Source organism: Glycine soja, chromosome 17 (genome assembly GCF_004193775.1).
Source record: "Glycine soja cultivar W05 chromosome 17, ASM419377v2, whole genome shotgun sequence".
Lineage (NCBI taxonomy): Eukaryota > Viridiplantae > Streptophyta > Magnoliopsida > Fabales > Fabaceae > Glycine > Glycine soja.
In genome coordinates, this window is record NC_041018.1 from 5,791,976 (window position 1) to 5,808,090 (window position 16,115).

At 30.5% G+C, this 16,115-nt stretch overlaps 1 protein-coding gene across 2 annotated transcripts; it reads right to left on the bottom strand.

Annotated features, from left to right (window-relative positions):
• Positions 1-2,066: 2,066 nt before the first annotated feature.
• Positions 2,067-9,270, bottom strand: LOC114393594 (probable WRKY transcription factor 32). Of its 2 annotated transcripts, none has more exons than XM_028354946.1 (5): positions 8,823-9,270; positions 8,676-8,723; positions 5,745-6,451; positions 5,479-5,637; positions 2,067-3,026 (listed from the first exon to the last, which is right to left on the bottom strand). In XM_028354946.1, exons 1-5 carry the CDS (start codon positions 8,871-8,873, stop codon positions 2,669-2,671), a joined length of 1,323 nt encoding a protein of 440 aa, XP_028210747.1. In that variant the 5' UTR covers positions 8,874-9,270; the 3' UTR covers positions 2,067-2,668. The 2 variants fall into 2 exon arrangements, with proteins under 2 accessions (XP_028210747.1, XP_028210745.1); XM_028354944.1 differs by having other exon boundaries at positions 8,671-8,723; positions 8,823-9,269.
• Between the last annotated feature and the right edge of the window lie 6,845 nt (positions 9,271-16,115).

A 16,115-nucleotide genomic window follows, 5' to 3' on the forward strand; every position in this document is an offset into this window, starting at 1 on the left:
AAAATAGTTACTCTTTTCAACCTTCTATATATTTGATATTATTGTTAATAATGCAAATATATAAACAAAGAGGAAGAAAAACAAACAACAAATGAGAGATGAAGAGGTTTAACTCTATTCAACCTAATATGTACAATAGTGAAAAGAGAGAAATATAAAACCAACAAGTAATAAAACAAAACTACTCTAACAAATAAGTGAAATAAAAAAAGACATATTATTTAATATCTTTCCTCAAACTCATGATGCATCAATAGGAAGTATTGAAAGTTTATTAGTTAAGAAAGGAAAAGGCCGAGTGGAATGCGGTTTTGTAAACAAATCAGCATTTTGCATAGAAGAAGAAAACAAAGTTAAGGTAATGGTCCTTGAAAAAAATAATGTCCACTAAGATGACAATCAATCTCAAATGGTGCACTCATGGAAGACTAAGTTGCAGGTGATTTGCATTGCCCTCATGTTATCACAATGCATAGAAATTGGAGTAGAGAGTGAGACATTCATATAGTCAAGTAACCATCTCAACCAAATTATTTATGCCTTGGTGGATGTCATGGCTCGATACTCATCTTCTGTTGAGAATCTAGACACAATTATTGTTTCTTACTCTTGCAAAAAAAAAAAAAAAGATAATCCCCCAAAAAATGTAAAATCTTGAAGTAGACTTATGATCAATGGAATCACCTCCAATCTGCATTAGAGTAAGCATGCAACTCCAAGGAAGAAGTCGAGGAAAAGAAAGGAAGACTTTGAAATTGGGTATCAAGCAAATAACAAAGGATGGAAAGAATAGTCGCTCAATGAACAACAATTGAATAATTGACAAATAGATTAATTACGTGTACAATATTAGAAATATCAAGTTTAATAATGATTAGATAGATCAAACTCACCAAATTTGAGCACAATATATGTCTACAGTTGTAAATAAAAATTATACTATATGATGAAATGCAAATTACACGGATTACACTATAATTTTTTCTCTTTGCGAAAGTTGTGACTTGAATCAAATTTGTCAGGTTAGCCATGAGTATTTATATCTCAAAATTGTCCTCATTTGTTATTTATAATTAAGAAAAACCTGACTTCAACCTTAAATCAAGTTGATTTTTTCCCACCAAAGGAGCTAACTCCATAAATCATTTACTATATGCAGAATGTGTTTGTTGACACTCCAAATAAAGGAAGTATGAATAGAGAAAACAGTCACGAGTCTTACTTTTATGTTTAGTCTTTCCAAGTCAAATTAGTTGTAATTTCACTGTAGATACCTATATAATCTATAAGCAATATCATATTCAGTAGCCAAGTTTTATATTATCAACCACCATATACCAACTACAAGGACAATCAACCACAATATTCACCAAAACATTAAAGAAAAAGTAATTAGTTTGCTTTGGAAGTAGAGACTGAAAAAAATAGTAATAAAGTACAATTTCGGAAAGCTGATTTTCTAAGTTCATTAAATGAAATAGGGGTTATGCCAAGCTAGAAAGATTAGATTGGATGAGGAAAGCTTAGGGGGTTGAGTGCAAGTTTAGATTGTAATTCAGACGCCCTGAACCATAATTTGGAGACTGTAAACTATTTTTACAAATAACATGTTTAGCTAAAACACAATTAAGTCAAAATTGAGCGTAATTTTAATTCCAAACCATAATTTAAGTAACACTATCTCGTTAGGCTAAACCATAGTTTTACCAACTATAATTTAAACGCATCTAAGTAACCATCCGGATTTAAACCATTTATCTCTCTTCTTGGTCATCAAAATCTTTTACCACAAGTATACGAAGGAAATACACTAATTGATCATATTAAAATAAAATTCTTAGGAAAATTTCATCTATAAAAAAATCTAACACACTCTTTTAAACACTCATTTATTAAAAATCACAAAATTTTGAGTTTTACTTTTTATTTAATTAGTCTCACTCATGTTTTTATTTTCTCTAATAAATTTCAACTAATTATAAGGAGTAATATAATAGAGAGTGTGATGCTAATAGTCTTTATTTATTTATCTATGATATCATTGATGAGAGCCTTAAAATCATCACTTCAAGAAGAATTTTACATAACCATCTATCTCGTGAAAAATTGCGTGAATTTTTTTACAACCAAAAGTGACAAAAGCAAATGCTAAATCTAATTGCCCCATGCATCGGAACTTATACAAAAATTATATCACCATCAACCTTTTCCGGATTCCAGCACCACCAAATATGAAATGCAAGCCTTATGAATTAAAATTTACACAAACAAATGCACCCTTACTTGGCCCAAGTCCATTCTCAGCTAAACCTCTTTGTTGATTTGACCAACATGTATGTGTAATTTGCTGACATAATCTTTGTATGGAATCATTTGAGACTTCTGAGTAGGAAATCTGGAAATGATAATGCCAAAATGCTACTGTTACCCTCCATGACCGTGAGAATAAAATGATGCCAATAAATTCTACATTTGTTCCACAACTAGCAAACTGTTTCAGACAAGTTGAAGCGGTGTACAAGCAAATACACACCAACTGTTCCACTACAAGCCTAAGTGAGGAAGAAAAACAATAACAAAAAAGGATAAACATGAGAAGCAATGAAATTACAAGAGACCTGCCAATTAATTTATATAGTTACAACTGCATGGCTTCTGAAGGATGAATTCAGCAAGGCTTAATTTCAAAACCTATGCTCAGAAGCGTTCGAGCTGACTCCATTGCTTTCTCACCCCCAAGCTCCAGTGCTTCCCCAGTTAGTTCTCCTTCGGTGTCCACTGACCATTGAGTAGAAATTTTCTTGTTTTGTGGGGAATCGGATTTCTTCGCCTGCAAACTGTTCAAGGAGGCAGGTGCTGCAGCAGCCACAAGAGGAGCACTTGGTGGCCCATGTCGTTTCTTGGGCACTGGCATGTCATGGTCATGTACACCCTTGTATGTTATGATGACGGCATCTGAATTATCTACAGCGGTCTCAATGTGCTTTCTGACAGGACATCCAGCAGAAGTGCATCTGTAGTAGTTCCTGAAAAATTCACGAGTTAATCAGAAGAAAAGAAATAGATCATAATTTCAATGGCCAAACTAAAAAAAACACAGAAGGGGAAATCAACATGCCATATAGAAGACGAGGAGGGGGGCAGCTGTTTGGTTACTGTTTCAGAAAACAACTAATTTTTTAAAGATCAACAAACAGAAGAATAAGGTTGACTTCTTTTATTTGAAGAATTTAAATCTAGCTCCTAATATTTTGTTCCTAAGGAAAAAACCAGAACAATCCGAAGCCATTTTTGTTCAATTTTAAAAGAAGTGATTTGTACTGTGGTATCATTGTAAGAAATGGCAAACTTGTGGAACACAAAAAAACATGCATTTGTATTCTTTTCCTTCTCCCAACTGTGTTTCTCTTCTCCGCAAGTATGTCTGCTGACATGCTTTTTTTCCCATGGAGCAGAGCTCTCAATGGTTGGGATTTCTCCATACACCAATGGTCACTCACCCTATATTTCATGTCAGTAACTTTCAAGCATGAGGATGCATCTGTCCTTGTCATTTTGCCCAGACAAAGCAGTTCTTCTCAGCATAGCAAGAAAGCAAAAGTACTATACCACCACCTACATATCTTTGCTTTAGAAGATAAGAAATCTCATCCTCCATGTTTTGGAAGGAATGTACCGATAGTTATTCACAGTGCAAATGATGCAAACACAAACTAATTATGCAAAATCCAAAAAATAAAAAGAATTAAAAAAAAATTAAGAAAATATTTGCATCCAAATGGTTTTGGACAATAAAATGCACATGTATGTCCCAGTTACTGACACTTTTGATTTTGAGCACAGAAAATCCAGTGAAAATACATTAAGCTACGTAAATAAGATGCACCAAGGAGAGAAGAATATGCATCTAAAACACAATACATAATGTCTGAAACTCCAGACCAAGTTAGGTAAGGTTCCAAGACTTGATAGGAGACACAAATAGAAACACCTAACTTCATAGACTTTGCCAATATCTCACTATAGCTGTTAATAAAATTTCCAGAATGACTGATTGGCTGTTAAAAGATATTCTTCATGGAGGGAAAATAAATCAGTATTTGGCTCTCAGTCTCATACTGACTTACTATTTACAAGTGATCAAAGGTTTGATTCCATGACAGATAGAAAAATACAGTATCCCAATTTTTTATTTTGTTTTGCACAAACCCAATCATTATTTTTTGGGGGGGATAAATCCACCCATGCATTTATTTTGGGAAAATCCACCTAAAAGTTAATTCTGATTGCTAATAATGTAGTCGACAGTCCACACTCAAAAGATGTACAACAACAATAAAATAAAATTCAACTAATTTAGAATTTCTGACAATTGGTTTTACTAGGTTATATGGCAGTAGGCCTAAAAAGAACACCTGTCTTTATGTAAATGACTAACAACATTCAATTTCAAAACAAAACTTGTGCCAATGATCACAAAAGAGCTCCTCTAACATATATCAGCAAATTCAAGTTATCTTTGTTTTAGACACTATGCATTTTTCTTTTAACTGTGTACACATTTTGCTGTCAACAACTTGCAACTGAACACTGAAGATAACAGCAATTCCAGTTTTCAGGTTATTAGTTATTACTCCATATTATGAGCTTTGGTTTCTTTAGCAAACAGAGAAAACCAACAGTAATATGGTAGTCTGAAATGATATTACTGATGAACAAGAGTCCGTATATATTCTCTTGAAGAACCAATAAATTCAATTTTAAATAATACATGCTGCCATGATGAATGCAGCATTTCTTGGAACATAAGAAGGGATAGACAAGTCTCAGTTTAACACAATTCATCAGCCTTAGATATAATAATTTTTGCAAACTGTTTCATTTATTAATTTCACACTCAGTCCATGTTTGTTTTGGCTTAATTTTCCCACAAAAATAGCTTCTATCTAAAAGACCTCTAAGCAACTTTCTTATTCTGTTATTCCAAACAAAAACTAGGCTAATACAAACATGCACAGAATACAAGTGCCTTTATCCTGGGTCACTAAATACAACTATGAGTTTTTTGTTCAAGTTTAAACCTACACAATAACAAATTATTAATGAAGCTCAGTAATTAGCACTCCTACAGAAAAAGAAAATTTTAAAAAGAAAATATATAGGGGCAATATTTTTAAAAACTAGCAAAAGTTAAAAAGAAAGGGCACTAGCTAGAAATAATGTATTTGCATTGCATCATTGTCTTTGAACTGCTTACAAGCAAATAAACCAACATGCAATTTCTTATCAGATTCTACAATTTTTTATCAGTTTATATTTTTAATTTGACACCAATTAAATCTAATTACAACTTAATTTTCACCAACAATGTATAAGGATACTAATTTGTCAAGGCAAAAATAAGAAAAACATGTTAAGTACTGGACAAATTAAAAAAAGAAAAAGAAAACAGAAAGTAAGCAATAAATAGGCATGCACCTGGGATGTGGATTTCCTTTCACCATTTTCTGCCCATACTTGCGCCATCGGTAACCATCAGCAGATATCCCCACATCTCCTGCTGCATGTACAACAAACTTGGATTTTTTTCCAGGTTTTACTGGAGAATCCATGTCTGTTAAGTCACCTTTCTTCATTCTGGTTATCAAATTAAAGGAAAGAACATTAAATATTATATCCTGCCACAAAATGGGTTTATTGTCTAATTTTTTTTACTTAAAGTATGAGTTCATATGCAAACTTGCCTTTTTTTTGGTACTGGCTCATTTACATGTTCCTCTTTCAAAATAACTTTACCATTACCACTGATATTAGATGTGTTTTGTCGTTTCTTATCAGTGCTGCAGGGTGCTTCTTGTAGAGATTCTTTTGAAGAAATGGATGGATCAGCATCCTTCAGAACTTTGATAGGCTGCTCCGGAACACTGTTTTCTACAATGGGTTCACTGGAAGACAGAAACTTATTTTCCCTAATGGAATTAGTCTTCCGTGGAGGATCATGACTGTGCTCACTTTTATATACAATCTCTATCACATGACCTGAATCATCACAGCATTCAATCTTCTTAGCACAACAATCTGAATGAGTACACCTGTAATAGCTTCGAGAACCTGTAGGACTCTTCACTTGCTTCTGACCATACTTCCGCCAGTTGTATCCATCAGATGCTGATGTCCTTGCAATAGAAACAGAAGATAAGGTTTTGCGACCAGAAGGATTTTTCTTATCTACTTCTGGCACATGTGCGTTATTGACCTTTGGAGTAGATATTTTCTGTTTCGGTATGGTTGGACTAGAAACAATTGATAAAGATTGTGTAACAGAAGTTGGTGATAGATCAGACAATGGAGTTGAACACACAGACACCTGAAGCCGATCTTCTGTCTGAGTTTGGAGTGGCTGCACTGCTCCTCTATCAATAATTTCCTTTTCAGGAGATCCAACGGTCTCCTGAGCATGCAATGATCTACTTTAGTGCAAAAGAAGCCAAAATAATGGGGATGTACAGAACATACGACTTTCTGATGCTTAATGCGAACAAAAGATGTTACTTTTTACTATCAATTTTTAAGGAAATTAGTTTTGTGCGTTGCACTTACATGTCATATTGCATAATCTAAACTGTTCATATGCATGTACATTGATACACAAACCAAAATGCAACTCTGAACCCATCATCAATGCTCCTAGGCTGAATTGGGATGGGAAGCCAAATTCCAAAAATCAAGCTTACTGGTTCTTGTCAAAGAGTCATACTAAAATTCAACTTAATTGTGAAAAAATGAGTCATCACAGACAAACTCCTGGTCCTGGGGGCTTTAATAGCATGTCAAGGATCAATTCTCCTAAAAGCTCAGAGTTGGACATAAGCTCGAGAATGGTTTATGGGCGCGCTTGATATGTGTTGAGGTATAGCACAAGAACAGCACAGTACAAGTAATCAAGAAACATAACTTTTTGTCCAGGATTATGCTTGATGGACAATGAACATCACAAATAAAATAACATTATTTTTACCAAAATATCCTTTTTAATAATTATCATTATAAACTTATAAAATCAGAATATACAGGATCAAAATCAGATCTCAACAACCATAGAGATTACGACACCAAATGACAGAACAAAAAAAGGAAGTTGAAGAGATCCATCAAGCACCTTCACGATTTCAAAATCTTTTGCCTCATTTCTTCAAAGCCCCTTCTTTTTCATCATTTCACCGATCTAATTAATTTTATTTCCCCAACATCAGTTTTTTGGACGGAATTGACACAAAATTATTTTACAACAAAAAATTTCTCTTTTTTGTTTTTTTTTCTATTGATACCTCATGCTTAATCATCAGGCCTTCTCCACGGCACTTGGGTATTGATTAAGGCCAAGTTGTATTTATTGTCATGAAATAAAATGATATAAATGGAACTTGAACATGTGAAAGAGACCATGCACGAATATCACTGTGTTACAATGTGGAACACAGTGTGGATTGTGAACGTGTGGGAGAGAGGGGGTAGAGAGAAGGATAATTTTGACATTTCTGTTTAGCAGCCACCGGACAAAAAGTTGTCCCGTAGTTGAGTAAGTTATAAATTTTTAAACTTTTTTCCAGTCCGTTCTCCAATTATTATTTAAAACAAACATGGGAAAAATGCTTTTGCGCTGTCCAGTCCTTTAAAATTTAGCGAATCAAAAGGACCCTATATCTCTACTGGTTTGTGACTGTAGACTTTTTAGTATTAAATGCACCATCAGGTAGACATTTCCTATGTACATTAGATATTAGATATCAATGTTAAAATGAAGTGTAAACCACAGAGATAGGAAAATTATACTAAGAATCTTGACAAACATCATGCAGGAGTTGCATAAAGCTTCAGGTCTCAATTTTGAAAGCAGTCAATTATTAGTAGCAGCATGTACCTTTGATAGGATTTTGGATTATTGCAGCCCAATCTTAGATTCTGGAAATTACTTCTTCTTCTTCTTTTTTTCTTTTAAGTTTCAAGCAATTATATTTTTTATGTTTCAAGCTCCTTCTATGGTATGCATCATCAGTATACTTTGAAGAGCAGGTCTGAACACTTTTTTAAGATGAAGCCTCAAAGCATCTACTTACACTTTTTAATGAGATAAAAAAAAGTGGAATCAGGAGGCTTGAGAAGTCTTTTCCTAAAATAAGTTTCATAAATTCAAATCCCCGAGTTGGAATGATTTATTGTAAAAAGCAAGCGATCATTCTAAATCCAAATTCCAAAGTCCTAATCAGTACTCATTCAAAACTAACCTGACCATCATCATCTAGTAGACCAATAAAACAAAGAGGAAGATGAAAGAAAGAAAATAGAGGAATACACATACACACACTTCATTCTACCTTTCAAGCAGTTCAAACTTCACAGTTATAATAAACACTAGCCACAAAAACACTAAAAAAAGTGCTTTAAAACAGAGATACAAAAATCTAATGAACCTATATATAGCAACTGATACATAAGAACAAGCAACCGAGCAAAACTCTTTAAACGGGTTACACTTACACCACATACTAAAATCCCTAATCAGAGCAACAACTACTAGAAACCCTTCAAACATACGATCGCATCAAAACGAGATTTAAAACCTCATTCAAAATAATTAAATTAAATATCCTAAGCTAAATGCTCTCTAACCTTACTTTCGGCTTTGGCACCCGAATTAAGTGCGGTAGAGCTCCCTTGCAAATCTGTTACATCAACCACACAATTCACTTAAAAAGAAATAAATATTAATTTTCATATAAATAAAAAAGGACGCACACTGAAGGAAATAAATAGTTAAATACCGTCAGTCGGAGACTGCACAGCAAGGGTTTCAACCGATGAGGAAACACCATGGCCTAGGGTTTCTAAATTGGACTCCGTACGAGGCTCGTCGGAGCTCCGTAACTCGCCACGCTGCGACTCGGCGGCGGAAGGCGATTCGGCGACTCGTTCTGTTTCCTTGTTGTGTTGCGGTTTTTGGTGGGAATTGTTTCCTTTGGTGTCTGGCTCTGGGAGAGGTTGGGGGCTGCGGCGCTGGGCCATGGCGCAGAGTAGCGGAAGGAGAGAAAAGGGAAGGTTTGGAGATGCTGTGCTGTGCTGTGCGTTTTATGGTGTGGAAAAGAGAAACGTCTCGGGTTTCGCGAAACGCCACAGTTTGTGTGAGAGAGAGTTTGCGGGGGAGGGGTGCGTGTCTCTGACCAGCATTGACTCAGGTGCCTCTCTTTTCCCAAGAGAACAAATAGTTAAATCAATGAATGTTGGCATTTATTCAAACTAAAATACTTATTAGACCTCCACTTCTACTTTACTAACACAAATTCAATCTAGTAAAAAGGGTTACGTAGTACTTTCTTTCTAGTGTAGTAATGAATTTAAATTTAATTTTTTATTAAGAACGATGCTCACATACTTATAGGAAAAAAAACAGTAATTATAATTTACTTTTGAGGAAATAGGTGATGCACCAATAATGCAAACCACAAATTAATTATATAAACTATTTGTTTATTTTACACTATATGTATATCTATTAAATTCTTTATATATAAGAAGCGAATATAATTACTCTACATTGTTAATTTGTATATTGTTTATTTAAATATATAATAAAATTTGAATGAAACTCATTTACAATTTTTTTTATATTTTTATTCAATTATAAATGATCATATAACATATTTTTACTGATTTTATAATGATTACTTTAAAATTTATTTTTTGGATAAATTTTTTAATAATATTCACTAATTTTATAATTTATTATGTAATCTTGTTTTGACTTTTGATAATTTTGTATTTGTTAATTTTTCAATTAATACTCTTGTTATACAACATTAATTAATACTGTTAAACGTTGGTCAATAAGAATTTTATTAAAATAAATAAGTATTTTTTACTATATCTTATATGGTTATAATTGAAAACGTAAATTTATTTAATATTTGATTTAAATAAATTACTTTAAATAAAACAGTATATAATATTTGCTTATACTTAAAAAATTATATATTTTTATTCGATTACAAATTATCGTTTATGATAAATTAATTTATTTTATAATAACCATTTTAAAAATTATATCAGTAATTATTTTTAATTAATTGTGAGTGTGATTAAAATCCTCAAATAATTTAAATTATTTTATGGAATATATTTAATGATTTTATTTATATATTTTTTAATTCACAATAATAATAACCTCCTAAAAATATGATTATTTATTAAGAATATACCTATAATTATTTAAAGTAGATTAAAACATTTAGTGAAATATAAAAGAGTATATTTTAATTAATATTATAAAAATTCGTTTATGAAGATTATTCTACTGATATGAAATTTCTTATATAATTTTTAATTTATAAATAAAATAAATATATTTTTATATTATGATGTTAAATTAATTTTTTTATTTAATGTTTTATAAAATATTATAATACGTTATATCATGACTTCTTTGCTTCATATTTGCATTCTACTGTGTTATTCATGAAACTTACATAATAATAAAAAAACCTTATTATAAATATAATCAGAATTAATAAGGAGAACATCCTAGACCTAGTAGTAATTCGTTCTCTCTCTTCTCTTCTCACGGAAGGTAACATACGCCGTCTATTACTAGCGTTGTTGAATTAGGGGTTGCGTTAACGCCGTCAATGCTCTAATCTAATGTTCCCGATTCTTTGACCAGCTACAGTGAAACCTTTTCTTTTGCTTTTGCTTTTTTTGACCATTAATGACTCTTGAATCCAATGTGGCACTTCTCTACCTTTCTTTATTTTCAAAGGTTTAATAATACTCCGTGTATTTTATTAACCAGTATTACGTTAAAATTTACAAAATATTATTTAATATTTTTAGATTGAAATAAATATTTTTCAAGTATATTCAAATGTATATTTTTTGTTTAATACTAATATTTTTGTTGACAAACTGTTTTAGTTAAATTAATAGGTAAGACACTTGTAAAATAAAACCTTCGTGTTTTAAGTTAGTTTCTCCCATTATAGTACACTTCAAGCTAGACTTGACATAAATCAGGATTTGGTACGAATATAATATATTCTAGGATTAATGTTATTTTTTATTTATTATGTTTTATAATTTTTTAATTTTAATATATCAAATTTTAAAATTTTCATTTTAATATTTTATGTCTTTAATATATATATATATATAATTTTTCATTTGAAATGTCAATATGTTAACTTTTAAATTTTTTTTATTATATTTGGCAGTTGCTCTGCACTTTATGTATTAAAAGTGTATTCTTATCCTTTATGTTTTTTAAATATATTGTTTTGGTTTTTTTTTATTTTTCGTTTGAAATGTTAATGTTTTGTTAACTTTTAAATTTAAAATTGTTAAGCATTATTTTTGGTTTATTATGACTTTGGTACATTATATATTAAAAGTTTCATTCTTGTCTTTTATGTTTTTAAAATGTATCATTTTGATTCCTTTTTTCAAATTTTCAATTAGAAATATTAATATTTTAAATTTTAAAATAGTTAAATTAATATAATAGCAGTTAAAAATGATCACTATTTTTTTATTTAAAAAATTAAGAATCACAAAGAAAAAAAAATTAAGAATCACAAAGAAAAAAAGGATTTGAAACCACAAACAACAATCTTTACTCTCATATTATTATTATTATTATTATTATTATTATTATTATTATTATTATTATTATTATTATTATTATTATTATTATTATTCAATTCCCAGTCACAATAATTAAGGGTTCCTTCTCCCTCTCACGGTCAACCCAAAAAGTTATTTGTTAATATGTTATTTTCAGAATATGTTATTTTCAGAAGAGAAAAAAGAGTATAAAAGAACAATATCAATTAGATATGAACTTATTTGTTAATAAAAAAATATAATATTCGATATAACTACAAATATGAATTTCACAATGTTTAATTTGAGTTTTCGTAACCAAATTTAAATGACATATGTTCATGTCGTCACGCCGAAGTAAATACGATGATAACTTAGTATAGATAAATGTTTGTATAATAACTTTTAGAATATGTATGTGTATATTTAATGTTTTTGGACGAACGGAGTAAAGGGATAAAGTTGTGGAAAGAATAGTAGAATTTCTGTTCAACAATGAGTGGTTTTTATCATCACAAGATAGCCAGATTGTGCTCCCTTCCAAAGCAGCATTACTTTGACCTAAGCTTACAACAATGCATCTCTTAAATCATGTATTTATTGAATTCATTTTCTCAACCCGTACATGAATGATGCAAACACAGTACAATCAACCGTAAGTAAACAAAGCCATAATTAGCATCCACTAACCAACTCAAGTATATATTTTTAGCTTTTTTTATTGGCATCCATGCGAGACTAACTTTTAAGGCATTTTTTTATATATTTTATATTGATGTAATTCAAGATTATTTTACACAATTTAATAATTGTTCAGTTGATAGTTATTTTGTAAAATATATAGTCAGATAAGAAAATTTTATCGTATAATTTTTTTATATAATCCTACATTTGTTTAAAATGGTTTAATACTTCGTTGATATATAAAGATTAACGTTATATATATTTTTAAAAAGATACATATTATTTTTTAAATATATAAAAATTAATATTTTAAAGTGATAGATAAATTAAAAGATTAATATAATAATTATTTTAAAATAAAAAAGATGTATTTTTAATTACCTTTTTTCTGATTTGTGATGGCACTTATATTTTGAATGATGGGACAATATCAATCGCAATACACGCACTCAAATAAATAAATTTTACATGTTTAAATTTCAACTTTAAAGGTACAATAATATAAAAATAACATTTTTTTTACGTAAAAAGTTTATAGAAATATACAGCTTATTATTTGTCTACTCATATTCTTAATATTTTGATAAATTGTCTCCTTTGCTATATATTTATTTTAATTTTTAATAAAATATTTGATATTTAAACAAAACTGATAAATTTGTTTAAAATACAATTACTTTTATAAAACGAATTACTAAATGCAATAAGCACATTCTTACTGCCGTTTGATATAAAAAAATTTCTGTAAAAAATCACCTTTTAAAATATTAGAAGCTGAAAATAATAAGAAATTTGATTAAAATCATAAGCTATTTTCACAGCAAATGTTTTGTGTTTTAATGTCGGTTTTCGTGGATGCTACAACGAGAAAGTAGACACTAAAATGACTTTAATTAGTATCAATTTTAAGTCTACATGGTGGACGTTAAACCGACACAACTAGTATTGTGTTGGCCATGACCAACACTAAATGCATGTGCACTCAAATCACCCATTCAACTTGAATTTCCTATCATGCTCACCAAAAGGCATTAGAGGATATGAAGGTTCGTCAAGGATATTCTATTATGGGAGTTTCTGTTTTCTAACCCTCTTGTCAATGATGAGAAAAATGAAATAGAGCCAAGTGGAATATATATGAGGTATTATTGTTCCTATGGTTGTCAATGTTTATTTTCTCTCCTAGATCAGTACAAATTCATTTTTAAATATATAGTTTTTCTATTGTTACTAAAATAACCCTTGAACTTGTTATTTTACCAAACCTTTATTGAGACTCCACTTTATTAAACAACAAAATCAAAATTGCTACTTTCTCTCTTGTTCATTTTCACACGACTATATGTCGTCTATCCACCACTTTTACTTCTTATTAAAATGACAATTCTGGAATGGTGAGCGCGGACAAGGAGTGGAGAATTTGAGTTGGGAGGATGCAATGATGGACAAGATGAGAACATTGAAGATCACGAAGAGGTAAGAGTGAAGTTTTAAAGTACAAGATGCATGAAGAAGTTTCAAATGTTGTTTTGGATGATAAGCAACTGGAAGAGAGAATTTGAAGCCCTCCAAAGCACTAACCTTATTATTATATTTGCTCGAGATGGTTTCATTCTTTGAAATATATATGAACCGTATGGATCGGAGAGGCAAAAGAGCCTTCTTGTCCATCAAAATTAGATGATTAAAGCCTATAATAGAGCAAAATTGACTTTCATTAAGACCTGCCTAAATGATTGTGAGTTCACTGTTGACATATCCCCTTATTATTAACTTTTAGGATTTGAGTATTTAAAAGTAAAAAATATATAATTTTAAAAATAGTTATAATTCTTAATTGGAAATTATTATTAAAAATCGTGATAAAATATATTCACATGTATAATAACAATTTTTTAACTTAAAATTTCAGCCGTTAAAAGTTAAAACTAGTTTCTCCCATTAAAGTGATGATTGCAGGTAAGTCCAATCTTATGAATGGAAAGCCATAAATGCTGGCAAAAAGGGTACCAAATTTCTCGTCTTTTTTACAGACAATTTGCTTCCCTTAAGTACCCCTTTTTCGTTTTTTTATTATAAATTTTATAATGCCTTTTTGCATTCTTATAACTTTCTAATACTAACTGAGTATATTATATTAATAAATAGTTAAGTCTTTAAGGATATTCATTAATATTTGATTGATGGTTGCATGTATATTAATAAAATTTTGTTAAGAGAGCTTATATAACTTACTTAAGTGATCTCTTTATCTTAAAAAGAATTAACTTTTGATAGTCTACTGAAAGCAATATCCTTAATGCGAGCACACACTTACACAAAATTCTAATACTTGTTTGCTAACTTGTTGAGATAAATTCAAGATTCTCCTCTGTCGTATAAAGTGCCCCATTTGAATAGTGATCCACATATGGATCATTTTCCTTGAGTTGTTAAATATAATATTTTCTAAACAAATGGTTCTGGTTGGACACTTAAAATCTCTTTAGTACATGTTTGTTTTCGCATTAAACTATATATACATTCCGTGTCAAATTGCTTTATGTCATGTGATTTTGTAGTTTCACACACGTTTTAAGGTGTCTCTAAACACACACAACGTATGTTAGATTCCACGTCCACAGACAATAACTTGAGTAAACGACGTGGACAACCGAATTTATCAAAATGCAATATGGACGCAATTATATTAACTAAAAATGATGCGATCCAAACATACTAAATGGGTTAAGACATAAAACTAAATACTTGAATTTAAAGAGTAAAAAAAATACAGTATTATTTGCAATTGTAGTTGGGGTATAAAAAAACAAAATCCTTATTCATTTGAACTTTTGTTTCACAAGAAATGTTAAAAACAGACTCTCTATATTACATTCATTGATATACATACTTTCTAATTAGTTAAAATTTATTAAAAGTAACAAAATTTAACAAGTCACATATCATATTTAATAATTTTTTCTTAATTTTATAATTTTCAATAAATTTTAATTTATTAGAAAAAAAGTGTTTAAAAGAGTGTGTTCCAAACACTTGTCTTTATTTTACACATCTTCTAGCGAAAATTATTCCAACCTTGATTGGTCACCTTGTGAGAGACTAGTGGTTCCTTTGCTAGACTTAATCCAATGGTATTTAAACGTTGTTCTTATTTCTGGTAGTAGCTTGTTTGGTGAACAAAGTTTTATGAATGGGCATCTAACAATATTTGGTTGGTGATGCGGTGGTTGACAGAAGGCAGCAGGTAGAAGATAGGGTAGTAGTGCAAAGTGGCGATGCCAGCAGCAAGAGATTAAAAAAGACAAAGAAGACGCAATTTGGTTCAGAGATTGCAACAAAGATTGAACAAGAATATTGTGATGCTGTGAACAAAAATGGGGACCGTACGTTAATTAGTAGAGGTTTGCCAGTGCTCATGGTTTTGTGGATAAACATTATTGGCAGTAGTGGCGTGCGTGACAAAAGCTAAAAGGATTTAGGTCTTATATTTGTTGCATGGATATGATATCTCTTTTACTTTAACAGGTTCCTTCCATGCCAGTACTGTCTACAACTTGACACAAAGGAATCCACTATATATACAACTAGTTCAATAATTGTTATATATGCATGAAAGCCATAAATTAATAGTCGAGTACTATATATCGAGTCTAACGTGAGCTAGCCACCGTTTTATATAATATGGACTATGGTGCATGAGTGCACAAATATTATATTTCTTAACTATTGGGTATCTATTAAAGTTAAAAGCTTAATTATTGGTCGAGTCTATCCTGAGC

What these genes read in the sequence shown, in the direction of transcription:
- LOC114393594 (XM_028354944.1), bottom strand. Translation starts at nt 9,063, where the DNA reads ATGGCCCAGCGCCGCAGCCCCCAACCTCTCCCAGAGCCAGACACCAAA. An exon ending in TGTGCAGTCTCCGACTGACG is followed by an intron (nt 8,724 to 8,822) that starts GTATTTAACTAT and finishes TTGATGTAACAG; the next exon opens with ATTTGCAAGGGAGCTCTACC. An exon ending in GTGCCAAAGCCGAAAGTAAG is followed by an intron (nt 6,452 to 8,670) that starts GTTAGAGAGCAT and finishes TTGCATGCTCAG; the next exon opens with GAGACCGTTGGATCTCCTGA.